The sequence below is a fragment of the Pristis pectinata genome, chromosome 6, assembly GCF_009764475.1.
Source record: "Pristis pectinata isolate sPriPec2 chromosome 6, sPriPec2.1.pri, whole genome shotgun sequence".
Taxonomy (NCBI): domain Eukaryota; kingdom Metazoa; phylum Chordata; class Chondrichthyes; order Rhinopristiformes; family Pristidae; genus Pristis; species Pristis pectinata.
Window position 1 is genome coordinate 94,601,256 of NC_067410.1, and position 27,539 is coordinate 94,628,794.

The 27,539-nt window shown below is 40.8% G+C and overlaps 1 protein-coding gene across 2 annotated transcripts in view; it reads left to right on the plus strand.

Moving 5' to 3' along the window:
* The window catches only part of sphkap (SPHK1 interactor, AKAP domain containing), a 104,126-nt gene that overhangs the window by 70,146 nt on the left and 6,441 nt on the right, over window positions 1–27,539 (plus strand). The window contains exons 6-11 of one of the 2 annotated variants that reach the window (XM_052017145.1): window positions 2,186–2,507; window positions 5,379–9,135; window positions 18,616–18,771; window positions 22,362–22,448; window positions 26,931–26,983; window positions 27,077–27,261. In XM_052017145.1, coding sequence (XP_051873105.1) covers window positions 2,186–2,507; window positions 5,379–9,135; window positions 18,616–18,771; window positions 22,362–22,448; window positions 26,931–26,983; window positions 27,077–27,261 — 4,560 coding nt within the window. The remainder of the gene's footprint in view (window positions 1–2,185; window positions 2,508–5,378; window positions 9,136–18,615; window positions 18,772–22,361; window positions 22,449–26,930; window positions 26,984–27,076; window positions 27,262–27,539) is intronic. The other variant, XM_052017146.1, reaches the window with a different exon arrangement.

Sequence of the window (27,539 nt, forward strand, 5' to 3'; positions counted from 1 at the left end):
ATGTAGCCATAAAACTGACTCTCCTGATCAGCCAGCACACATAGAAAGAACATGATTTTTATTTCCTTTGAGCATTCATGATTATATCAAACTCAAAACCACATATCAAGCATCAAGCAGCCGCATATTAAGAAACCCAGTGATAGAAACAAACCCTGATCTGCAAACTTCCAAGAATTTAACTAATTCTTGCAAAGTCACTGAAGTTAACCAATCCATTCTGGAGGTACCCAGTCATGCCTCCTTCATTTCTGTTTCTGTGGAATGAAGCAATTGTTCATAAAAAATACAACAACATCAGTTCAAGAATTAAATGCACTGGCATCAGGAAGGAATGGAGGTAGAATGGAAAAGAACCCAGGGCAAAAAAAGTGCATATCTTACACATGTAGAAGATTAACAGCCTTACTTTGTATACATTAAAGTTAGACTCTCCCTAATGTAACAACCAAATGGGCAAAGTATTATTTCCAAAAGCAACCTAACCCATTCTTTCTAGAAGATTCACCATTAATTAAGACGTCAATTTTTGACTAATTTGTTGGAATATTTTGATAACTTCCTTCAATACCATATGTCAAATAAATAACCACGTCAATGGCTATTACCTGAGTTTCCTACAACTAAATTTCTCTGAAGGAGAACAAAATATCCTGGAAGTACCTCGTGAAGTAAATGATTGTGAAGTGGAGTTAAAAAATAGAGGTGACCACACGAAAAATAAAATCACCATAACAAGCACTGACCATAAGTTAGTCCTAACCATTAATTTTACTTTTAATACTAATTAATTCTGCACACTTAGTTCTGCTCTGATGAAGCCATGAAGACTCGCTCATTACTGCTCCATGTGCCATATTTTTATTAACTCTCTTTCCAAAACAACCACAATCACAAAAATGGGTCCAACTTGCTAAGTACACTAAACAGATAGCTGTGTAATGTACTTGTTATAGGCCCATCGATGCCTTTTCAGATTTTCTTTCCATTTTAATTAGTGTCCTGAGAGTTTTAAGTTTTAATTAATTAAAAAAATGTAGAATTTCCTTTATAATTCCTGATAGTTCATTACATTTTTAATTAGTTGGACTATGTTTTGTTTTGGAATTCTGGATCACTGGGACAGGCAGTAAATGTTCTTTATTACAGTGGTTGTCAGCTATTTATTGGTCAAACTAATGAAATGAAATTTTTGAAATGAGCAAATAGGGCATAGTTTTTTTCTGCTACATTAATATTAACTCCAATCAATTGCATGGTGGATGTTGTAAAATTATGGTCAAGGGAACAGAATTTAATCAAAGAATGATATATTTATAATGATATTATTAAAATATTCAATACATATTTCACCACGCAGCCAGATGTCAGGTTTAGAGTACTTCATTTCCGAAAGGTAGTTTGAAATGCATTCAGTGTCTTCAATAAAAGCTGAGACATTATAAATATCAAACAGAACTGTGTTAGGAAAATGAGCTCCAAATGAGACTAAAATTCATCAACTTTTACAAGGGTGACAGTGACCTTTTCTCCAGAATGTCTCAAGTTAGAGCAGACTATTCTTACTGATCTGCTGTCAATGGCCACCTATTGCCTCAATTACCCTGGTTTGGTTACACACAAGGTGGAAAGAAGACTGTCACTGTTTAGCACATTATTCTTTCCAATCAGTCTCCTTACTGATGAGTAACTTTTCCTGAGAACTTGGACTAGAATCCAAAGTGTATCCCATGTGCCCATCTGTCTCACTCACCTTCGCATCCAGAACACTTTGTACTAGAGAGAATGGATATAGCAACATTTTTGTATAGGAATATCCTCGTGCCTGCAGCACCCTCTGTAGTCAGATTTTCCACCTCAGCCACAGACATTGCAGAAAGACCTACCCTCTCTGATACATGGCTAGTCCCTGTCCTGTTGCTCTGTTTCCAGCTGACTTGCACAATGGCCACATCACTGAACCCTTGAAAAGTTAACACTGCATGTTTCAATCCAGCAAAAGCATAATAGGTGCCCTGAAACACTAAGGTAAACTCAAAGTACACCAACAACGTTGCAACACAACTTTTGCTAACTCCATTAAACCACGGCTGATTTTAACATTGCTTTGTAAATTGCTGTATGTATTTAACAAAGACATTTCTTTAAAGACCCTTTACAAGTTGATTAATTTTATTTTTTTAAGGATCAAAAGGATGAATCCACCAAATATTTGGAAGATGAGTCCCTCCCACCTCCAACGCAGTGGACCAGACCCCCAGATGTCTGTTTGGTTCAATCAGCAAGAAGGTGCCGAAAGAATGACATGGCCTGTGTTATTTATGAAATCAACAAATGTATGATTGGCCTGGATTATTTCAAAGGAAGGAAAAAACATCTTGTCAGCACCGCCAATTGGAAGACAGAGGAAGAGACTAATTACTCAGGTTCATCCATTGAGGAGGATTTTCTCACTGCCTCTGAACAACTCAATGATGAGCAAGGTGAAGCCAGCAATGACCTAAAAGGCAAGGTCTTATTATTGTTGACTATTTGTCATAAATATACAGTAATAATGTTTACTGCTCATTTAGATTTCATACGAGAATTGCAAGCAACACTGGACAAAATCAAAATGGTATGTGTACAAAAACACACACACTAAAACAATATTATTCTGTATTCTTTCTGTAAACTCTGTGTTACAATGAAGAATTCATGTACTCATTTGTAAAGCTTGTTGCTCAGGTCTGAAAATCTGTTTGATGATCAGGGAAGCCAAATTCTCCATTTCTCTTAAAGTATTGAATATTCACAGCTTGAAATCCTTGAAATCTGTCATCTTGAAATCTTGAAATCTTGAACTCAGAGAACTTAGTACTTGGAGTTATGGTTAATAGGACAATGCATAGTGCAAGTCAAATGTCTTAGCAGATGAACCTACTTACTTACTACTTATTATAACCCTAGCATTGAGCTTTGACAAATTTTTCACTCCTGTTTTTGGTAAGTTCCCAGCTGTGCCCCAGGTTTTTCAGCTCAGCATCAACAGCTCTTAATCATGTTGTTCTCAAGAGGCCTAATTTTCATTTGTCTTCAGGTGCCCATCTTATTACTATTCTAGTGATGGCATTGTCTTCCGTCAAAAGTACGTGGCTAATCCATCTCCAGTACCTCCTGGTATTGACATTGCTCATGTCTTCTTGGCAATAATGTGTAGATTGATCTTGGTTTAAGAAGTTCTGGATGAAAAATAAAGTATGAAGGTTGTATGAAATGAAGACAATTTGGAGATGACATAATGGATAGGCAGGAGTGACCCACAGCACCAGTGACCCGGGTTCAGTCCTGATCTCTGGTTCTGTCTGTGTGGAGTTGGTATATTCTCCCTGTGACTACATAAGTTTCCTCTGGGTGCTCCTACATCCCAAAGGTTTGCAGGTTGGTAGGTTAGTTGACCACTGTAACTTGTCCCTAGTGTGTAGGTGAGTGGTAGAATCTGAAGGTGGGGTGTTGATGGGAAAGTGTGGAGACTAGGTTACAGAGAAAATTAGTGGGAGATTGAGAATGGCCTAAGACCCAGGGACTCAGTGTGCTCAATGGACTCCATCTGTGTCATAAGGAAATGTGGAAAAATTGAACTATTCTGTCACTTCCCGGCATTCAGCACTGCAGAGAAGTATTGAAAGTACACAGCTCTGATAGATCTTAATAAATCTCCAGTCCCAGTCTTGTGGTTTCTGTTCCGATTGTCCTGACATTTTTCACCATCCTGGCAGATGGTGCTGCCCAATTATGTGAAAGTTTCTGCATTAGTGAGAACATGGTCCTTTGTCTGTGCTGGTGATGGTGAGGCAATTTTAAAGGGTATGATATATGTTGTACTGCAATTAACTTTGGGACTGATTTGCTCACTGAATGTATTGTCTCCTAGCTATTTCTTGTATGTGGTGTTAAGTATGTGATGTGAAAAAAACATAAGAATATTAAAAAAAAGAGGCAGGAGTTGACCATTCATCAGGATCATGGCTGATTTTTTTTTGCCTCAATGCCATTTTCCTGCACTATCCCCATATCCTTCGATTCCCTTAATATCCAGGAACTTATGTTTTGAATGAACTCAGTGACTGGGCATCCACGGTCCTCAGGGGTAGAGGATTCCAAAGATTCACTGCCCACGGAGTAAAGGAATTTCTCCTCACCTCATCCCAAATGACAGCTCAATCTGAGACTCATGTCCGCATGAGGACTGCATGTCCTGATCTCAACCAGAAGCACCCACTTACACCTTTTGCCTCCACAGATGCTGCTTGACCCGCTGAGTTCTTCCAGTGTCCTGTTTTTGTTCTAGATACCACTGACTCAGCATTTACCTCTACTAATTCTGCATTCATAGAGACAGGAGCAGGGCATTCAGCCCTTCACAGGTGTTTCTCCCATCCAATGAGACCTTTTACCTCAGTGCCATTTTTCCAGCACTAGCTTTATATTCCTTCATTGCCTTAACTTCCAAAAATCCATCAAGTCTCCGCCTTCACAAATCTCCTGGCTAGAGAAATGGATGAAGACAGTTCTTCTAATCTTGATTCTGAATGGCCAAACCCTTATTTTGTGACTCTCCAACCAGGCGAAGCATCACCCCTGCATCTACACTGACAAACCCCCATTTGAAATGTGTATGTTTCAATGAGACCACCTCTCATTCTTCTACTTTTGAGGGAGTATAAGTACAGGCTGCTTAATCTCATCTCAGAGAACAAGTCCCCCATCACCGCCACCCAGCTTTGTATCATCAGTAGAATTGGATACCTGGCCCCCTCATTCAAATCACTGATATCAATGCCAGGAGATTTCCCATTTTTAAAGGATTTGATGGCTTGGTTGATCTCTTTGTTGGGATTTCTTTATCGATATCAAGATCTTCTAAATGTTCATTTCCTCTTTAAGTCGCTACCTCTTCTTCATTCTTTGAATTGCTCTACCCATCACATTCCTTATTCTTTTACTATTGTCAGTAGGTGTCCTTGTTTGTTCTGATCATTACATTTGTTGATATCTACCATTTGCTAGGATCCTACGATATTAATATGACCCGGGTACCATTCTTGTCAATGAACACATTGTAGCTTCCATGGGTTACAATGGAATGTGGCCAAATTTGCAATCCTAAAAGGCCTTCAAAAATGACAAATTTAATGTTAATCCTTGACTTTTTTGGGCTAGAATGAATAAGAAGTAGAGAGAGCAAATTGTATAAATACAAACAATAATTTGTGTAGTAGTTTAAAATTAACATTTGTAAAATATTTCCATTCATAAATCTGCATTAAAATATTTTTCAGGATGCAAATAACAATTAGACACTGTGCACTTAAATGTTCCATTTGCTTTTTCCTTAGACCCTCCGAGGATTAGTGGGTTTGATCCAGCACGAGGCACTAAAAAATCAAAAGCAAAATCTAGGGTTCTCTTGCAAATGCGACAAAATAAAGGCAACAGATTTTGCCAAAATGCATGCAATCTCCAAGATACTTCAGCACACAAGTGTGCAGATGAGGAGAGCTCTGGAAGTGTCCCATTGCTTTGCTGTGAGGGCAACAACGTTCCTGAAGAAAGAGATGGAGAACGGCATAAGTCAGAAAGAAATGTACAAGAAGAAACACTTGTCTTAAAGTCTCCTCATAGCAACCATTTAGCAAATTCTGGTCTAGAGGAACACCACAACTCTTGCACAATTGAATGTGTCGGTACGCACATTCACACCGACTCTTCAGCAGCACCAGTAGATACACAGGACACAGAAGATAAACCTAGTGCCTCTCCATCTCTGAAGGAGAATCACTGCATGGAGGGTGATTATGCTTCAAACTTAGCAGAATCTGTTTTGCAGGATGCTTTTATTAGACTGTCTCAGTCCGAGCCTACTTTTACAACAGAGGCTGCAGTCAGCATCTCCGCAGAAAGTATTGATGCCCTTTCACCCAGCAATACAAAAGAAAGTGTTACAAATCCTCCTTGTCCATGGAATGTACTTCCCAAAATTGTTATTGTACAAAGTCCAGACAATTGTGATAATGCTTCAGAATGGCAAGAACCTTGCAGCCCGACAATAGCTTCATGCTTGGACTCTGATCCATTCAATGAAACTCCATGTTATGCACAGGAAAACATTATTGACCAGAATAATTCTGAGTCAACTGGATTGCCTCCTAGTTCTGTAGAGGTAGCTCTGGTCTGTGCAGCAAATGTTATAGGGACTATTTCAAGCCCTTATATAACTGAAAGTCTACAGCTGGACCAGGCCTTATATGATGTAGCAGAGAATTTGCCTTGTGATAGAGAAAATGGAGATGGAGCCTTACCAAGTGGTTCTAACTGTGGTGACATGAACTTCTCATTCTCATCAGCTCTCTATGGTGTGACCCAGGTGGCCAGCGCCATAGGAGTTGCAGGCTTAAATGATGAGCCAGACCTGAGCTTTCCTGCTACTTCAAGTGGCCTCCTGTCTGCAGCTGAAACCTCTGCCGCAGTTACCCTCCAGTGCAGTGTCGGTGTCGGCAGCTGTGTAGAAACATTTGCCCATAACATTGCTGAGGTATTGTTCAAAGAAGCAGCCACTGTTCTTATAAAACCAGACAATTACAGAAGTGTTGGTGGATTTATGGAATCTGTCGACCGAAAAATAATTGAAACAGTGACAAGACCAAAAGTCTCCCATTGGGAGGAGTTGTCAAAGGATGATTTTGCCTTGAATATGTCAAATTTAATTCTAAAACATTCTTTTGAAGAAGCAAATAGCAAGGTGGGAAAAGTACATCAGGAAAAGGAAAATCATTCGGGTGTAAATCCAACCACCATATTTATTGAAAGTGTGAATAAGTCTCTCTTCAGTATATTATATTTTACTTGCAGGAAAATCAAGGACATTGTTGGGCACAATGATGTCACCATGCTCTTTCAAGATGATGGGATAATGAATAGTAAGGATTCGGAAATGACCAATAAAGTGGAAGGAATATCAGTTAACCATAATCCCAATGGCAGCATTGAAAATGTTGGTCATGTACCCTCTGGTCAAGGGAACCTGACAGACCCCACAACCTCCTACGAGAAAAGTTGTGTAGGGCCAGATCTGTCACAGCAGGTTAACCTGAACCCAATGTGGCTTCACAGCAGACGGGGTAGTGACTGTGCAAACATTGCACACAATTTGACCAATCAACTGAGATCAAGGAATAATGGAGCTGCAATTACCAATGTTGCTGTCCCACAACATCAGCAGAATATATGCAACAAAGATATAAATTCATCTTTCTCCACTGATGCTCTTGAGGTGGATAGCAGATACGCTAGTGCAGTTCAGGCCCGGACATATACTTACATCGGCACACTTACAGATATGAGAGCCCAACCTCACCCAGATAAAGACCAGAACGTCCTTATGATAAGTCCACCAAATACTGCAAGTCCATCTAAATCTCCATTCCAAGTTGAAAAATCAGCAGATACAAACCTATCAATAAATGGATTTGCTGACCAGATATCAAAGACGGTTGTTTCCATGGCAACAGAAATGGCAGCTATTTGTCTTGAAAACACAAATGCCAAGCAACCATGGTTCTGTCCATGGAAAACAAGGCTTGGTGACCATGACAAATTTTTGGTTCCACAGTCATCAAGAGCTCTCACTAGGGGTAAAGAATCTCAGACTACAACAGCCAAGAGACTTAAGCCACCCCGACTTAGTGAAATCAAAAGAAAAACACAAGAGAAACCTGAGCTAAAGGAAAAGCTAATGAACAGAGTGGTTGATGAATCATTGAACTTTGATGATGCCTTGGACCAAATTAACAACTTCACTCATGAGGTGACAGCTAAAATAGTGAACTCAGCTGAACTAACAGTGATAGACTCTATGAGGCAAGGACAAGGGCTGACAAGAAACAGGCTACTGGGTGACAGATGGAGCAGGGGAAAGACGTCCAGTTATGAAAGCATTCCAGAAGAGGACATGGATTTTAACAGCTCGTGGGCTGCTCTTGGCGCCATGACTAAATTTGGTCAGCCAATAAGCAGGTCCAGTTCCATCTCTAAGCAATCAAGCTGCGAGAGTATCACCGACGAGTTTTCCAACTTCATGATGAATCAGATGGAAAATGAAGGCTGGGGATTTGAGCTGTTGCTGGATTACTATGCCAGCAAGCATGCCAGCAATATTTTAAATGCAGCTCTGCAGCAGGTGTGCAGAAAGAGTGGTCACCTTGGTGTAAATGCAACGTGTCTGTCAAAACAATCTAGTACAGAGAGCATAACAGAAGAGTTTTACAGGTACATGCTCCGTGAACTGGATAAAGAAAGCAAAGAAACAAAAGCCAACAAAGAGTTCCACAATATGTTGCTTCCCCCTGCTGGGAGAACGACTTTATGTTTTAGGCAATCTTCAATGCCTGACAGACGAGCATCAGAGGGAAGATTAACAGTAACTCCCCCCGTGAAAGCAAACTCCTTTGATGGCTTTGTCCAGAATGATCGCAGAAACACCTTGCATGTACATCTAGGCGATGCACAATTGTCTACAAACCTGTACAAATCCCTAACAGACTCTTGTTTATATCGGAAGAACAAAACTGACCACATCACCGACATGTTGATAAGTGAAACTTGGTCCAATTCCATTGAGGCTCTAATGAGGAAAAATAAAATTATCTGTGATGATGCTGACATTCAGAGTGGTGAACAGTTGTCAGGTGGTGCCCAGCAACATGCTGAACAGAGTCTCGCCACAGTAGTTACTGACACAGTTAAATGTGGGAAATCAATCAGTAGCAGCCAGCAGGGTTCCGTTGAAACTGCAACCCATGACTCTGGAACTGAAAGCAAAATATGTGATTCAGACCTTGGCCACAGAGCAGAGAAAGCAAAATTAGTGACTGACAAGAAGTGCTTCACTTCACATGATTGGGCAGCTGTGAAGAAAAAGAAATTGTCTCACTGCCCAAGGGAAGTCCCTTCAATTCATATAGAGAATGATCAAAAGGAAGAGATCAAGCAATGTCCTCAGGGGAAGGCTGCTGGCAGTACTAAAAGACAAATGGAACGTAAGTTTCCTGAAGCTGATTCTGAAGGACAGACTGAATCTGGCTCGCTGATGTCCAGGTAAATGCCAAAATAAAGTCAGCAAAGTTCCTTTTGTTTACCAATACAAATTTGACCTGTAACATTTTAAAAATATGGAGGTTTTTATGATATTATGTTAAAACTGGAATGTGGCTCTAAGCATGTGCATTATACTAGAACATCACCTTGCATGCACAATGCATGCAAGGTGCAACAACAATGCAACAACAATGATTAATCACATAATGCAACAACGATGATTAATCATGACTACTATTATTATTTAGTAAACATCAAGAGGAAAGGGAAATTTCCAGCAGTAGAATGCTTTTGGAGCCACAGGACAGAAATTTGTCATTGGTTACCAGCAGTAAACACATGCAAGAGTATCGACTGGCTGTTTTACTCACATCTCCTCATTTAGCTCCAAGAACTTCAATGTCAGTGTGAGCGATCAATACAAGGGCACCCCCACTGCTGGATGCAATTAATTCCCCACAGCGTTCTAAGATTATCACCAAAGTACTGGCTCCTCCAAAATGTTACATTTACCATATGTCAGACTTCAAATCATTCATGTACTACGTCCCAAAATACTTTCTGAAAGAGATCTAAATAGAGTGAATGAATGAATCAAATTTGCTTTCACTATTTTGCTGGGGAGTCTGTTACATGGATTGACTACTTTTCAGACAAATAATGGTTCTGCAGTTTAGAATTCAATTAAACCCACTTCAAATGAAGGCCAGCTTTAATAATACTGTAACATAAAACAATTGTTCACTTTTCTCCATGAAAGTAATAACATCACTGGTCAGGTCTTGTGCTTCTTCACTCCATCAATGCCAAGACAAAAGAACTTAATCAGATATCAAATGTCTTAACTACTGAAGACAATTTTAAAGCATCTAAATCTGTCTATCCAAACCACTACAAATACATACAATATAGAAATGTTCCTTTGTTAAGATGTATAGCTCAACTTATGTCACATCAGTGAATGATAAGTGTTAGCAGTAATAATAATAGAAAATACTGGAAATTTGTAGCCTGTGAGGCAACATGAGAGGCAAGAGAAACAGTTCATATTTCAGATCAGTGATCTTTCATCAGGTGGTCAGCACGGAGTTAGAGATAAGGTCATCGGCAGCCCAGTACTTCTCAGGTACAGCCTCACCCCCTAAATATTTCCAACATTTTCTGTTTCTACCTCAGACTTCCAGCATCCACTGTATTTTGCTTTTGTGTTAGCAGCACTCCTGGAATAGATACAATGCTAAGAGCATGTCAGCCAAAAGGAACGTTTTATTATTACTTCAAGGGTTGTGGCTTCACTAACTGAGTCTGCATTTAATTGCCCTTGAGAAGGTGATGGTGAGCTGCCTTCTTGAACCGTTGCAGACTTTGAGGTATGGATTTACCCTCAATGCTATTAGGGAGGAAGTTCCAGGATTTTGACCCAGCAACAGTGAAGGAATGATGGTATATTTCCAAGTCAGGATTAGAGGGAAACTTCCAGGTGGTGGTATTCATTTGCTTTTGCTGCCCTTGTCCTTCCAGCTGGTCGAGGTTGTGAGTCTGGAAGGTGCTGCGTGAGGATCCTTGGTGAGTTGCTGCAGTACATCATGTAAATGGTACAAACTACTGCTATTGTGCATCAGGGGTGGAGTGAGTGAATGGTTGTGGATGGGGGTGCCTATCAGGCAGGCTGCTATGTCCTGTATGGTGTCAAGCTTCTTGAGTATTGTTGAAGCTGCACTCATCCAGGCAAGTGGAGAGTATTCCATCACACTCCTGTGTTGGGCCTTGTAGATGGTGGACTGGCTTTGGGGAATTAGGAGGTGAGTTGCTCATTGCAGCTACTCACTGATTCTTAGCCTCTGACCTGCTCTTGTAGCCACATTGTGTGTATGGCTACTCCAGTTCAGTTTCTGGTCAATTATAACCCATAGGTTATTGATAGAAGGGAATTCAGTGATAATAATGCCATTGAATGTCAGGGGTGATAGCTGAGCTTTCTCTTGCTGGCTATCATTATTGCCTGGCACTTGTGTGGTGTGGATATTACTTGCCATCCATCGGCCCAAACCTAAATGTCAGTGATAGGTAAATGTTTTGTTGTAGGTGCAGGATTCCAGAATTTTCCATTGCAGCATACCATGTAACCCTCAGAAAAAGAGGTTTGGGTTTGAATAAATTAGCCCCTTTCACAAACTCAGGGCTCTCAAATACTATGCAGTCATTTAGGTGCTTCTGACATGTAGGAGAACAGAAAGGCCAATTTGGTACCACAGCAGCAATGAGATGCCTGGGAAAATGACTTTATGTGGGCTGAAAGATAAATACTGGGCAGGATATCAGGGATAATTCACCTTATCGTTATGACATATTGCAATAATGTTGTTTCTGTCCAGGGCCTGCATTTAACATCTTGCCACTCAATAATTCACTTGTGTTAACCTAGATAATTTACTCATCTCTGGTGAAGGACTTGAACCTTCTGACTCAATGTTCAAGGAGAAGGGTACCAACGTTGATATCCGGGGAAGTTATACTACGTGATGGCAGGATGAAGATTTGCATCTAGAATTCTTCAGGCAGTAATACCTCAGCTTCAATCGGTACTGTAGGTGGAGGTACAGAATTGTGGTGAGGTCATGACAAATTGTGTTGTCCTCCAAATAACCACTGAAATATTACAGTAATAATTATAGTCAGAAAAGAACCATTAGTTATCTTCTTTGAGCAGATTGCTTGCATACTTCAAAGGGACTGAAAAATCTGCTACCCTTCAATCAACAGAAACTTTCAGGGTTTAAGCTCTGGAGTTGTCTCAATGTTTATTTCATTTCTGGCTTAGAGCAGTTTCTCATTAAATTAAGTTCATTGGTTTCCATTTCATGGGCTGACCCTCAGGGGCATAATCTTTCTCTCACCTTGAACTTCAGATTGGCTGTCACAAGCTTCTGTGGTCATGTTGTTGTCACCCAGAGAGGCTTGTTAATGAGGGTCTTTCTCTAGGTCAAAGGGAGTTCATCATTGTTAGAAAGAAAATATCCATTAATAATTACAAATGAGGCTGTGCTTGTGCAACCGGCTATTTCAGGTAATTGTTAGAAAACTGGATAATTACTGTCTGATCTGTTCAATTCCCAAAGGCATCTTATTAGTCTTAGACATACAACAGGAATATAAACTTGCAGGGCTGGGGAAATATTGTTGTTTTGTGTAAAGGCTGTTTCCAGTTGACTTATTAACCCTAAGTGACATGTTACAAGCTATAGATTGTCAACAGAATTTAAGCCTGTAAAATAAACAAGTCAGTGGCAGCATAGAAAAGAAATTGGTTTAGGGATGGAGAGGCGAGATATGGCAAGCAGTTGTTTATCAGACTAGAGGGCAGTTTCCCAGAGGTCAGTGGAGTGATTGCTGCTTTCCTTGACATATATTCATGGCAGACTAGGCTATGCAGGATTACATTTTCAAGTTTGCAGATGATTCAACTTGGAACTGTGGTAAGTAGTGAGGAGAGTAGTGGTAGACTTAAAGACGGCATAGGCTGTTAAAATGGGCAGAGGCATGCAGATGATATTTAATCCAGACAAGTGTAGTTTGACAGAAAGAATGAGGAGAGACAATATAGAGCAAGGGTACAAATTTGAACAGGTGCAGCTCATGAGGGACCTGGGAGTACATGTGAATAAATATTTAAAGGGCAGTTTGAAAAAGTGGTTAATTAAACATTGGGACACTGAGCTATGTTGAAACTTTATAAAATTCTGTTAAACTCACAACTGGAATATTCCCTCCAGTTCTGGTTGCCGCATTTAAGAATCATGTGAGGATGCACAGAGAGTACAGAAAACATCTACTTGAATAGATCCTGGAAAAAGGAATTTCAATTATAAGGACAGACGAGCAATTCTGGAGTTGTTTTCCTTGAAGCAGAGAAGACTGAGGGGAGATTTAATAAAGGTGCACAGGATCTTGGAGACACAAGAGTCTGCAGATGCTGGAATCTGGAGCAACAAACAATCTGCTGAAGGAACTCAGCGGGTCGAGCAGCATCTGTGGGAGGAAAGGAATTGTCAATGTTTCAGGTCACAACTCTGCATCAAGACTGAGAGTGGAGAGGGAAGATGGCTGGTATAAAGATGAGAAGGGCAGTGGTGAGACAGGAGTCCAAGGTGATTAGTAGACTCAGGAGGAGTGTAAGATGTCCTGTAATGTTTCTATTCCTCAAATATATAGCCAATTCTTTTTGGAAAGCTGAAGTTGAATTTGCTTTCACTGCTCTTTCAGATTATAGTTCCTTGGATCACTTTATAAAATTTCTACCAATGGGAATAATTTCTCTTCATTGTTTAGACACTTCTGGATTTTGAAACACCCCATTAAATCTCCTCTTTGCTCTAAGGACAACTCCAGCCTCTCTAATCTACCAACGTTCCTGGTCCTTCATCACAGGGACCATTCAAGTGGATCTTTTCTCCATCCCCTCTATGGCGTTCTCATCCTTCCTAAAGTGCTTTGACCAAAATTGAACACAATTAGCCAGTTGCAACTGATCTAGTGTTTTTTTTATAGAGATCCTACATAAGTTCCTCACTTTAGCATACTATGGCCTGGAAATTCAATATCCTAGCCTATGACCTTATAAACTATGTGATTGGATTGAAGTGTTAAGTCCATTGTGAAACTCAACTGGCACTTCATCGTGTATACTGTCCCAAATGCAACAAGCCTATACACAGAGGCCACTAGACACACAATATATCAATCTATGGACAATGTGTGTCCAGCAACTAACTTTATAAACAAAAGATAACTAACATAGATGCTGTTTGACCTGCTGAGTGTTTCCAGAATTCTATTTTTGTTTAAGATAATGGCCTGAGATCAAATCAGGGTATTTACAAATAATTGCTGATTTGAGGAGAATTGCAGGAGAATGTTGGCCACTTTGTTATGGGATCAGCCATATTTAGATAGTTATAGATGATTGTAATACATGCTGGACTGCAACCTACCAACAAAGTCGTTCCATACTTACTTGGTGGCAGGTGGGTTGGTGGACCAGTGGCATTCCACCTCACAGAACTGACTATCGCCAAACCAACTGACCAATCTCCTGCTGAACTCCTATTGACCACCCATTCAGCCAAGAGACCAACTTTGCCCCCTACTTCCTGACCATTCATACCAGGTCTCAGCTTTCACCCCTCACCAATCAAGAAATCCCCTGAGCCCCCAAGTGGAGGCTGTGTCACCACCCATCCCTTTCCTGGATCATCAGTACAGTACCCCTCCCCTTCCATGATCGCTGCTCCACCTTGATGCCAGACCCTAATGCTGATCACTGAACTCCCCTTCCACAGAAGGCTGGGAAAATCTGACATGGTCCCAGGTCCCTTTACTGATCACTGCACCAAACAGAGGCCACACATCTGCCTCAGGTCCCAGAGCTGAACCCCTACCCATTCCTAAGCTAAGCCTCTTACCCAGCTGCCAACTCTACATGACCCCAGGCCCCTTATCTAATGGTTGACCTGAGTTGCTCCCAAGGTCCTTATCCAATTGTCAAAACAACCCATTATCAACCAATCCAAACCCTAGACCCTTGCTCCTTTGTTGACTCAACCCAATCCAATACTCCTTACCTCGATGTTGACTCAACACTGACCCAACACCCCTTACCTTTCAACCCAAACAGATCTCATGCCCATTACCTGTTTACCAACCCCTTCCACTGGCCCTGATCCTGATTACCAGTCTGATACACCCACCACCTGACCTGATTGTCTAAATGATTTCCGACCTGTCCAAACCCCAGGACTTGATCAGGGCTCCAACTGTCGGTTCCCTCTTCCGACCTGACCCAAACTCACTCCAGGACAGCATATCTTTTTTATCACGGAAAAGCATCATGCCTCTTTAACACTCAGTCGCCCCTGATGTTTGCAGTGGTCAACACATAACAAAAACATTCATTAGTGTGTGACCACATTTTCAGGACCAGTCCAAACTAAAGTCCAGTCCCTTGTTATGCAATAGCAGAAGCCATAAACTCTGGCCTTTCCCCATAGAGGCTTTGCAGGTGCTGCACCAAGCTTCAGTGTATCCCTTCCTTGGAATATGCTGGTCTGCATCACTGTATCATAGATGACTCCATGCTCAGAAAGATCAGCAAGTTTTTGAAAGATTAAAAACATGATAATGCTGGAGGAACTCAGCAGGCCAGGCAGCATCCGTGGAGAAAAGCAGGCAGTCAACGTTTTGGGTCAGGACCCTTCTTCAGGACTGAAGATAGGAAAAGGGGAAGCCCAATATATAGGAGGGAATAGCAGAGCAGTGATAGGTGGACAAAAGAGGGGAGGCAGGGTGGGCACAAGGTGGTGATAGGTAGATGCAGGTAAGAGATAGTGATAGGCAGGTGCGGGGGAGAGGGTGAGAGCAGACCCACTGGGGAATGGGTCAAAGGTAAGAAGAGAAAGGAATAAAAGGGAGAAAAAAAAGAGGCTAGGAAAGGGAAGAAACATGGTGGTGGTGGGGGGGGGAGGTGGGTTGTGGGGAACGGGGTGGGGATTACTTTAAGTGGGAGAATTCAATGTTCATGCCGTAAGATTAAAATGCATCGTACACCAAGTTGATAATCTTCCAGCAACAGTCCGGTGCTTTTGTCAGCATGCACCTTGGGAGTAACCCACTGAACACAGCCCTGTGTCACAGCTGTTTGGGATGAACCTCAACAAAGTATCCACTCCCAGATCTAGGCAAATGTACAATCCAGATGGAACTGGATGATGATCTCATCCCCAGTGCAGCTTCTTAAGGAAAGTGCGTGATGGTTCTGAGGCTCCGACTTTGCAAGAAAGTTCTCATAGGGAAGACTCTTTTCACCACCAATGAAGCAAAGCTTTGGTGCTTTAACAGACTGCTCAAATGAACCATCTGACAAGATCCACTATCTCCTCTTCCCACAGGGCCTCTAGGACATTCAATGCACACCACAGCCTGAATGACTTGTGTTAAAAGTGTTCTTCTGCACAAAATGTCCAATGAGCAGTAGGTAGTATGGCATGGCCCAAATGAATGGAACATTCAATGGCAACATGGCCAGCCCTATCCTTTGCATTAATGTGTAAAGCTTCTCAATCAAATCTGGAATTAGCCACAGCTGTCTTGTTTGTGTAATTATTAAAACTTAAAATCTAAATCCACAAGGAAAAGACTGGGACATGAATTATTCAGTTCCATAAGTAATACTGCACAGAAATCAGGGAATTACCTTCACTATTATCTTCGGTGACACAAAGCTAGCAGTAGTATTTAGTCTGCTTATTATACAACTTTGTTTTCCGTCGATTACAATGTAATGGAAAAGAAAGGTAGACTTGCACTTATGTGGTGACTTTCACAACCTCAGGTCAGCCAATTAAATCCTTTAGAAGTTTAGTCACTGCTATAATGTTAAAACTCCAGCCTCCCTCAAAAGCAACCTTATAAAGATCACATCACCTGGTTTTGTTGATATTGATTCAGGGATCATGATGGATGCACATCAGATGACTAATCCACTGCAAAAATGAATCCCATTATCCCACCATTGTAGAGGTCCTCACTCATGACAGGTTCTAGCACTTTATTGTAACTATAGCACATAAAGTAAGTAAGATTCTTTTTCCAGTGTCCACCAGATTACTTTCAAATATTAAATAATAGTGAGTTCATTGTTAAAATATAGTCGTATAGCACAGAAACAGGTCATTTGGCCCATCAAGTTCATGCTACCCGTTGTACCTATCTATATAAAAGGGATAGTTTTCTAACCTTATGCTTACATTAAGAAATCCATTATTAAGGAGGTATATACAGGAAATTTAGAAAATTATAAGTCCATCAAACAGAATCAATATGGTTTTATGAAGAATCAATTGTATTTGACAAATTTGCTAGAGTCCTTTGAAGATGTAACAAACTGGGTGGACAAAGGGAAACCAGTGAATGTAGTGCATATGAATTTCCAGAAGGCATTCAAAAGATCCTTCACAGAAAGTTACAACACAAGATAAAAACAGATGGCATGGGATAATATATTGACATGAACAGGGGAGAGGCTAACTAGCAGAGAGTCAGGATTAATGACTCAGCTTTGGATTGGTTATCAGTAGCTGGTGAGGTGCTGGTGCCTCCAATACTAACAATTGACTTGGATGACGTGGATGAGTCTATCATAGTCAAATTTGCTGATGATAAAATGGAAGGTGAATTAGGTGAAAGAACCAGCACACGTATATAGACATGTTAAGAGAGTGGCAAGAAGTTGGAAGACTATAGTATGGGTAAATATGAAATTATCTAATTTGCAAGGGAAAATGAAAAAAATCAAATTACTTTTTAAACGAAGTGAGATTATGCAGTGTTGCAGTACAAAAAGATCTGGAGGTTATGATAGATGAAGCATGAAAACAAAGCATGCAGATACAGCAACCAAATAGGAATGTTGAGGCTTGTTGCATTGGGTGTGTAGTCTAAGCATAGGAAAGTTTTGATGCAACTATACAGGGTGCTGGTGAGAACACAGCCGGAGCACAGCATACAGTTTTGGTCTCTATATTTCAGGATTGAAATACTTTCATTGAATGAAGGGACTGTGCATGAAGAAAGATAGAATAAGAGGCGATCATTGAAACAAATAGAAGTTCTGAGGGGAATTGATAAGATGGATGTTGAGAATGGGAGTATCATAGTTTCAGAATAACCACTCACTCGTTTAAAACAAAATATAAAGGAATTTCTTCCCACAGAGTTACATGAATCTTTAGAATTCTGCGTCCCAGAGAGCTGTGGAGACAGAGTCATTGAATGTATTCAAGAGAGAATTTCAACTACAAGAGATTGAAGGGGTATTGGGAGAGAGCAGGAAATGGTGTTGAGGCAGGATTGGATCAGCCATGATCAGTCAAAATGGCAGAGAAAGCTTGAAGAACCAAATGACTGCTCCTGATCCTTTTTCTTATGTTCTTATATACCTATGTGAACTTGTTCACCGAGAGCAGCCAGTGGAAATATGTGTGGCCCTTGATCTTTCCAATATATAACTCTGTGAGTGGTCTGTGTCTGAATTCTATGCTCCAACCAATGTGGGAGAACTGACTCAGAAATATGCAAAGATATTCAGAAAACTGTGCGATACTGACTTGCAGGGAGATTGTAGAGACTGTGATGAGGTGAATGTAAAGAGTACCACACCTTTTTGCCTGATGAGTTTTTGTTCTTTGCCAAGCTATATAAAAAAGAAAATTACAAGTCTGGTGACAAGAAAAAGGTAATTTATTCCAATTGGCATCAAACACCTTCCGAAGATGGAATGTCATTGGTAAGGCTTTGAAAAATGTCATTTATCTATTCTTCTAGCTAAAGATTAGGTTAAGAAAGAGATGGCAAATGGATTTTTCTTTATGATTGTTCTATATCACATCAATTATTTAATGTCCTCTTTCTGTTTTGCCCCATAAGCTTTATGAAGAATCTGGTGGCATTGGAGAATGCCACAGCTGAAGAGAATCCCTGCAGCTTAAGCACCAGTGATGACAGCATGGGGAGCTGGTCACAGCTCATTAATGAAGAAGACCACGCAGAAGACAGTAGTAGCTATCTTCATCTTAGTGAAAGGTCATTAAAAATATCTCAGCATGTTCATTGAAGAATGAGAGGTTGTGTGATTGTTATTTAAATTTACAGTCTTGACACAGTAGGTTTATAACAAAATGTTAAGGATTTAATCAGCCTTCAAGCTAATTAAAATGACTGTACCTCATGAGCCTTAACACATCAATCACAAGAAGTGAATCATTGCAACAAATAGTTAAGCAGGCGGGGAAATAGAAGTTTGTTATCCTAGATTGGGATAATGTCATAATGAAAAATAACGGCTATAGTATGTTTAGTGGCCATCAGAAGTAATATTTTACAATTTACTTCCAACTGAAGTTTAAGTAATTAGATCATTTACATGTATTTGATCTTTTTCATTCATTGATGAAAGTGTTCTTGTGGAAATGAAACTTCTTCATTGGAATTCACATGTGGAATTAACTTTCACACAACTCTTATAAGCTGCTGCCCATACCTTACTTACTTTGTCTTGTTTGCCATTTGGCCTGTGCTTGATAAATACACTGGCTGTTGCTCTGACAGTGCCCAAACTTCATTCTTGTTGTCAATGTTTTCCACCAACCCAGCCCACTCCCTCCCACCACACTCCAACCCCATCCTTCCCCACTTCCATAACCTCCCCTAGCCCTAAAAGCCTTCTAAAGTACCTGCCTTCTTCTGTTTATGGATTCTTCCACATTCCCAGATATAATTGACACATCATTGCCAGCAGTGCTTTTAGTTGCTTTGGCCTTAAGATCTGGGATCCCCTCACTAAATCTTCACCTCTTTACCTCTCCTTCCTCTTTAAAACCTACTTCTTTGTCCAAGTAGTCGGTCAATTTCCCTGACATCTCTTTCTGCCTCTCAGAGTCAAATATTTTTATGAATTTGTTTGCTGAACACCTTGGGATGATTTATAATGTTAGAGATACTATATAAATGCAACTTGTTATTGATATTTTCCTGTTGTGACCTGCTGAAACTTTATTTATTGAATTAACAACATGTATTATAGTAAGAACATGGAGCAGAAGACTCCTTCTGATCCCACAGCCTTTGGTGACCATCTGGACAATGTTTTAAACTGGGCTTGTCAAAAGCCATATACCAAAGGTTGTAGTGCTCAGTTCAAATCAATTGTACTTTATAGTCCAAATAATGTGTCCTTCCTCATTTGAGGTTGATTAGGAGCTATATGGTATGAGTAGAAACTGGTTTACTAAAGCAGATTACACTATTAAGTGTAAAAATAATTAAATTCCAATACTTTGTCATGGCTTATTTCATCATTGAGGCAGCAAACCAATTCAAATAGATATAGGAAATAATGAGAAAAGCTTTCATGTAAACTTAATTAGAATTCCAATGGTTCTGAGTTTGCTAAAGTACATTGACTCAGCTTGCAAATGGACAAAAGCAAAGATCCCAGAGCTGGTCTCCGTAGCATTTGGTTGCTTTTGGCATTAATGTGCATTGAGTAGGATACAAAATGACATACAGCGTTTGTGATCTGAGTCAGCAGGAGAACATCCTGGTGAGGATGTTGAGACAGGTGCAGATAACGCCTGCTTGGAATATGCTGATCAGCAGGTAATGCTGAGTTAATGCTAGCACAGCACTTCAGAGATCAATGTTCCATCTGACACCTCTTAACCTCGCAGAGTTAAACACTTGTTCAGCAGCAGGAAGGATCCTCCACAAAGTTTAAAGGGATGATAAACAGATTTCACATTAGTTCATTGATGTCTATGGCTGTTGCTATGATTCAACCTTGTCTTTTGCTCTTCTAGAGTTCTTTAAAGTTCCTGAAGTATATAGGCAGTGATACGTAAGTGTTGAAATACTTTGTCTTGATTCGAAGTTTTGTCCACAAACCTGATGTTCCAAGTCCTGGCTGGGTTTGCAGACACTCCCTTAGGAATGCAGCATGTCTGGAACAATAAGCAGAGGGCAAGCTGCAAGAAGGAGGATGGGAGAAGGATTTTCAGTAAGAGGCCATGACCACTCAGTGTTCAGGAAGCAAACCCCCTGTTTGAATTTCAGCTTGCAATGTCTTGCAGTTTACTGCTTCCTACACCAACACTCTCCATTCACAAAAAGCTGACTGTACTTTCCAGAGACCAGCATGTGGCTTCCCTAGGACTGCAGGCTTCCTAAGGGTACAGAGTGATACGAACGCGCCCACGTTACTTTGCGGGCAGTGCATGTCAGTTCTGAGATATGCATGAAGCGCATGGTACTCTCACCATCAACATGCAGCTGGTGCATGAGCATCATGCAGGTAGCAGTCTTTATAACTCCTTTCTGCAGCAGTTTGCTGTGACATTTGCATGTGAGCCACTTTAAAAATTAAAGGAGAGTTACCTGGGTGAACACTATTTGCTAACAACATGGCTCTTGTCTCCAGTGCACATAATGTAACCTGAAATTTGAGACCAGATCATTGAGGTCCTCAAACAATGATTCCACTGGCTCTGCCTCTCTGGATGAGACAGGCAACACTCAGCTCAATGGCTAATGAAGATTTCTTTTGCACAACCTCACCATCAGGAAGGCACATGTGTGGTGACCTGCTATTTGGTGAGGAAAGAAAAAACATGCATTTGTATAAAGATTTCATAATTCTGGGTGTCCCAAAGTAGTCTCCAGCCAGTGGGGTACCTCAGAAGTTTATTCACTGTAGCACTGGAGATGTTGCAGCTAATTTGCACACAATTTCCCACAAACAGCAATGGGATAATGACCAGATAATCTAATTTTAGTAATGGTGTTTAAGGGATAAATATTATCCCTAACATAACTTCTGCTCTTCAAAATTATATAATAGATTCATTTGCATCCAACTTGAGCGGCTACATTCCTTCAGCTTGTCATCTCATTTGAAAGGTAGCACCTCAGACTATATTGCACACCCTCAGTGTTGCACTGGAGTTTCAGCTCTAGGTTTCATGCCTGCATCTCTGGAGTGGACCATGTTCTCTTAGCTTTCTGACTCAGAGGTGAGAATGCTACCAACTGAGTCAAATTTGGTGCATGACTGATGTTCGAGCTTCCACTGCAGCCCCTAGGTCATGGGTGGCTTCTGTTTGTGCTGTGGTAGAAGCCTGTATGAAATGGTAAGAAGATTGGAAGCACCTGGAACCAACCAAGGAGATTGCAGCCCGTCCTTGTGGCATGGACGTGGTGGGTGGCTACATTAGTTAACCTTCGCTCCAAGGTCCCATCCAATCACCAGTTCCTGCTCACACCATGTGGCCTGCCTCTCCTGTGATGCCCTGAACTAACTTGATTTTCTTTGCATTTTCGAATTTCCAAGCAGTGGGCCGTTAAACAAAATGTTTGTTGTCCCACCACTCTTTCATGTGTTTTTGCAGACTCAGTGAAATTCTTGGCGATAGTTCCTTTATCAGCATGAAACATCCCAAGGTGTATGATATTTTGGTATGAAAAGGAAGTGATTTAATTGTACATAAAGGAATGAATGAGCATTAGCTTCAACTATTGAGGTAGCATTACTCTTGCCATTAATTATCCACATTTTTGAAGGATATGTTTAAGTATGGAGAAACATTCCTCTTTAATTTTGAATTCTTTTTCTTCATTAGCAACGGGAACAGCAGTGCTTCAAGTAGTCTTGGCCTAGTGGATCTGGATGCCTATCAGGAGAACCTCTCGATACGCACTTTACCCAGGTTTGATATCATACACCATCCTTAAAATACAGAGGTATAAAATTTATTCTTGAGCACTTAAGAAGTTTGCATTCATTATCTAAACTGACAGCCTCTTCTCTTCAATTGGGCAGTCCCTCGGGATTGAGGATTACTTGGTTTCACTCCAGTTATGTGGGTTCGGAAATAGCTGCTGAGGCCAAATTGGAACTGGCAAAGAAGCTGCTTGTTGGGGTGGGTGGGTATCTTGGAAGATGGGCTTTAGTGTGCTCTTGACATATGGACTCAAGGTTCTCAATTCCACCCCAAAACCCCTTTCTCAGTTTTGAATGGCTAGATAGAGAGAAAGAAAGAAACTGGTATTGGCATTAGTATTGGTTTATTATTGTCACTTGTACTGAGGTACAGTGAAAAACATGTCTTGCATACCGTTCGTACGGATCAATTCATTACACAGTGCATTGAGGTAGTACAGGGTGAAAACAATAACAGAAAACTTTCTCTCTATCTGTCTGTGTCCTTCATGTTCTAGCTGAATGGCATGGTTGAATCCAACCTGAACCTGAATGGTTCAAGAGGATCCAGCCTGAACCAAGCACATAAAGTTGCTTCCCATTGGACTCTGGTTGGGTAGCCAAGCTTTAGCTCAGGGTAAACATGTTCACACAGAGAAAGAGGGTGGAACAAACACTGCTGAGAAGCTTCGGATAATAAGGTACAATGGGGATAAGGAAAAAAGGGAAGTATATCAGACACAGGAAGTCTAGACAAGTGCAGGAGTGAGATTAAAAAGAAAACAGAGTGAAAACAATAACAGAAAACAGAGTAAAGTGTCACAGCTACAGGGAAGTGCACTGCAGGTAGACAATAAGGTGCAAGGTCATAACAAGGTAGATTGTGAGGTCAAGAGTCCATCTCATCGTATGAGGTCTTATCACCGTGAGATAGAAGCTGTCCTTGAGCCTGGTGGTATGTGCCCTCAGGCTCCTGTATCTTCTGCCTGATGGGAGAGGGGAGAAGAGAGAATGACCCAGGTGGGTGGGGTCTTTGATTATGCTGGCTGCTTCACCAAGGCAGCAAGAGGTAATGACAGAGTCCATGGAGGGGACGCTGGTTTCCGTGATGTACTGAGCTGTGTCCACAACTCTGTGCAGTTTCTTGCAGTCCTGGGCAGAGCCGTTGCCATACCAAGCTGTGATGTATCCCGACAGGACACTTTCTATGGTTCATCAATAAAAGTTCGTGAGTGTCAAAGGGGACATGCCAAATTTCTTTAGCCTCCTGAGGAAGTAGAGGCACTGGTGAGCTTTCTTGGCCGTGGCATCCACATGGTTGGACAAGGACAGGCTATTGATGATGTTCACTCCCAGGAACTTGAAGCTCTCAACCCTCTCAACCTCAGCACCATTGATGTAGACAAGTGCATGTACACCTCCCCCTTTCCTGAAGTCAATCATCAACTCTTTTGTTTTGCTGACATTGAGGGAAAGGTTGTTATCATGATACCATGTCACTAAGCTCTCCTTCCTGTACTCTGACTCATCATTATTTGAGATACAGCCTACTACGGTGGCAGTTAGAAAGAGGCATGCAGTGTATATGTGTGAGAGATAGGAAAGAATAAAGTGAGACAGGGAGGAAGCATGAATAGTTGAGTCAGGTCAGGAAAAGACAGTTAGTACTTGGGCTTAGGTCAGGTTAAATTGGGCCTTGAATCTCCTTGAATGCCTGCCATTGTTTAGAGATCCACAAACATTTTTTAAGATGTCTTTAGTACAGCAAAGGCCTTAATAATAACCATGGCAACAGCTCAGAGAAGTGCTTTGACACATTTTCCTCTGATAAAGAGTTGTGAGCGAAGCACAGATAGAGAAGAAAAGTATTTAGTTTATTCTTACAGTTACTCTTCTCTCCTCAATTGTTTACAACAACTTCGGTTATAACTGGTTATTTATAGAAAGCTCCTGAATATAGTTATACATTTAAGCTAAGACAGTTAAGCTTTGTGCTTCACATTGTTATGAAATGGTTCTGAGCCCAGTTGTATGCCCCATTTTAATTTCTATCAGCGATATAATGGTCTGAAATTTCCACTGAAAAGCTGACAGTTCTCCTTGATTGGCCAACTCTTAACCTGCGTAGGCGTGCGGATATTTGACACTCAAGAGAAAAGTTGGTCCTGACACTCTGCTCAGTCGGTGACGGGGACCATTGCAATGGGAAATCTGCCCACTGAGCCTGTACCAGGTTAGTTTGGCAGAAGTAAGTATTAGGCAATTTCCTTTTCCTAAAATTATTTGAGTTGATTTGAACATAAGACAACATAGGATCCGCCAGCCAAATCCAATTTACAGGATGGTGCCATCCTGCTTGTCATGATGAGAGGTGAGCCAGCCATGCTTGTTAATCAATTTCCTGCTCTTACCAGGAGTGGCAACTTGGTCCCTGAAGTCAGCTCCTAGTTGGGGAGGTTTACTTCCAGAAAATAGCAAGTCCTACTCTCAGAAAGGCTTTGACAGCCAGTTAAGCTGTGGCCAGAGACTTGCCAGTTGTCAGAACTGTGAAAAGTTTTTGAATGTCCCTGACATTCACATGTATCAAATCATACAAGAACACAACAAAAATTAATCACACTACGATAAATCTATGTGTTGAAATGGTTGATGTTCCTGAACCTGATTCTGATCTAAACTGTCACAGACATGGAGGGAAGATAACTGTTAGGAAACTGGGGGAAGTTGGCACTCTGTCATTGGCTTCCATGAGAAGTCCAATGTTGGAGGCGGTTCAGGAAGTCCACATTCCAGCTCAGTCTGGCCCTCACTGCATAACAAAAATGATGAGAACTTTTTTACCTACTTTGAACAGTGTAATAGATGTCCAAGTCCACTTGAACACATGGATAGGCCATTATTTAAATCCAAAGCAACTTTCAACATTTCATCACATAATTACATATTTCCAGAAATTCAGACCTGCACATCCAGTTGCAAATCATCCTCACTGCGGTGATGCAATTTCAGCATCAACCTTGCAAAAATGCTGTAGAGCAGGAGGCTGGTAGGATGAAATGTGAGGACAAGGGGGACCCTATCCCTATGCTGTAGATCCCCCTGCGATGCTTTGGAACAATGCCCAGGAAATTAGATCTCTTTGTTGTGAGGAGTAGCCACCATTGGTTACTATGGGAACCACCATGGTCTCATAAGTGCTGCGGCATGATTTAAAGGGAGACTCCTGGAACGGATACAAGAACAGCATATGGAACCCTTATCAGGTAGTTCCCCTTTAACTATATTTATTATTCTAACACCAACATCCTTGGCCCTCCTCCCATCCCCAGGGCTCCTACTGTGCCAGTCCCTCAACAAACTCACCCAGCCCCTGATCTCTCATCCACTTTCCCCAAGGCCCTGATATCCACTTACTAACCCAGACTGCCACCCCTGGATGGGCAATGTCTGGTCACAGTCCATGCCTCGCCCATCCAGGTCCCAATATCCAGGCATCTAAGCCCAAAGACTTTGTTCTCTAGCCTTTACTCTTCCTCTAACCACTCAAGGCCCCAATGAGGTATTAAATAATAGGTCCATTCTCTCCCTTTTCTGAGCCCTAGCCCAAACTTTGCTTCATTTCCTGTTGTGTTCCACAGGTGCAAATAAAAGTATACAATGAGTAACCAGTGGTGTCCAAGGGCCCTATGGAGTTTTGCAACAGAAACCCACAACCAAACAGCTGGGGGTTTACCTTGCATCATTCCTTTAAGACCCTTTCAGTTTCATAACCTTCATGTCTTATTGTGGATAAATCTTGGATTCTATCGATCCTGACCACTGAGACTCCATCTGGCTGTCAAAAAGTGCAACAAACCTAGCTATGTTACACTTGCACCCCTCATCCAAATCATTGATATAGATTTTAAACAGCATTAATTCTTGCAGAATTACACTAATCACAGACTCTCAGGCAAATGATCCATTTATTCTTCTCTATTCATACACTAACCCTCAGAACATGCAAGTATGCTTCAATCCCATATGCTCTAATTTTACTTATTAACCACTTGTGCGGCCACTCAGTGAGGGTCTTCTGAAAATGCAAATACAGCACATATATTGGTTCCTATTTATTTATTCTGCTAGCTACAAACACATACAGTAAATCCAAAAGCAGGACCTCAGAAAATGATGCAGTTCTCCCACAACAACATTTAAGGGTCAATCAGCAGAGGATATTGAACCCAGAACACTTTGACTTTGCAATCAGACAGATGGAACAATAAGTACATTCTCCTCTGAATCTTTTCCTTGTATTTTTTACTGCAAAAAACTGGAAAATCCAAAACTTCATCCTACTTGTCTAAGCTGTGAAGTCAATAAGGAAGGGAATTAGTAATGTAACCTTACAATTTTATACAGGAAGATGAAGCAAGTGAAAGGAGGCTTTATCTCCATCACTTTGTGCAATAAATTCTAAATAATCATGTTAGATTTTTTTCACTAGTGAAATCATCAGTGAAAAGGAGACAGTAAAAGATAACCAAGAGAGTTTGGATGGTAAGATTTATGTTTGTGTTCAGTGATAGAACAATACATTCTGACTATCAAATGATTCACCTGTGCCTATAAATATATTGAATCTTTTTCCAGAAAATACATCACAGATGGCAATTGGCACATTCAACTGCCATATGGATTTTCTTGTGCTGAACCTTGACCTAAGCCCTGAATGTGTTGATGCTGAATTGAGAGCAATTTTGCAGTGGATAGCAGCTTCTGAGCTTGGTTTTCCAGTGATTTACTTCAAAAAATCTCAGGAAAAAAGGATTCAAAAGGTAATTTCCTTTTCATCACTCCTTGTTATTATTGTTTGCCACTTATAATACTTCCTGTGATACTTATCATTTCCATTTGGCAGTAGTTTTCAATCACTGATCAAAATAAAGTACAGAGAACTATAGTTTTTTTCACTTTAAAGGAGCTTGCAAAAATGAATAGAAAATTAGTACACTGGGAAGTGATGATATCAGAAATACTCTCAGATAGAAATCAGCCCCAAATGGAAAACATGTTAGAGGTCAAAAAGAGAAAACACTGGAAAAACTCAGTAGGT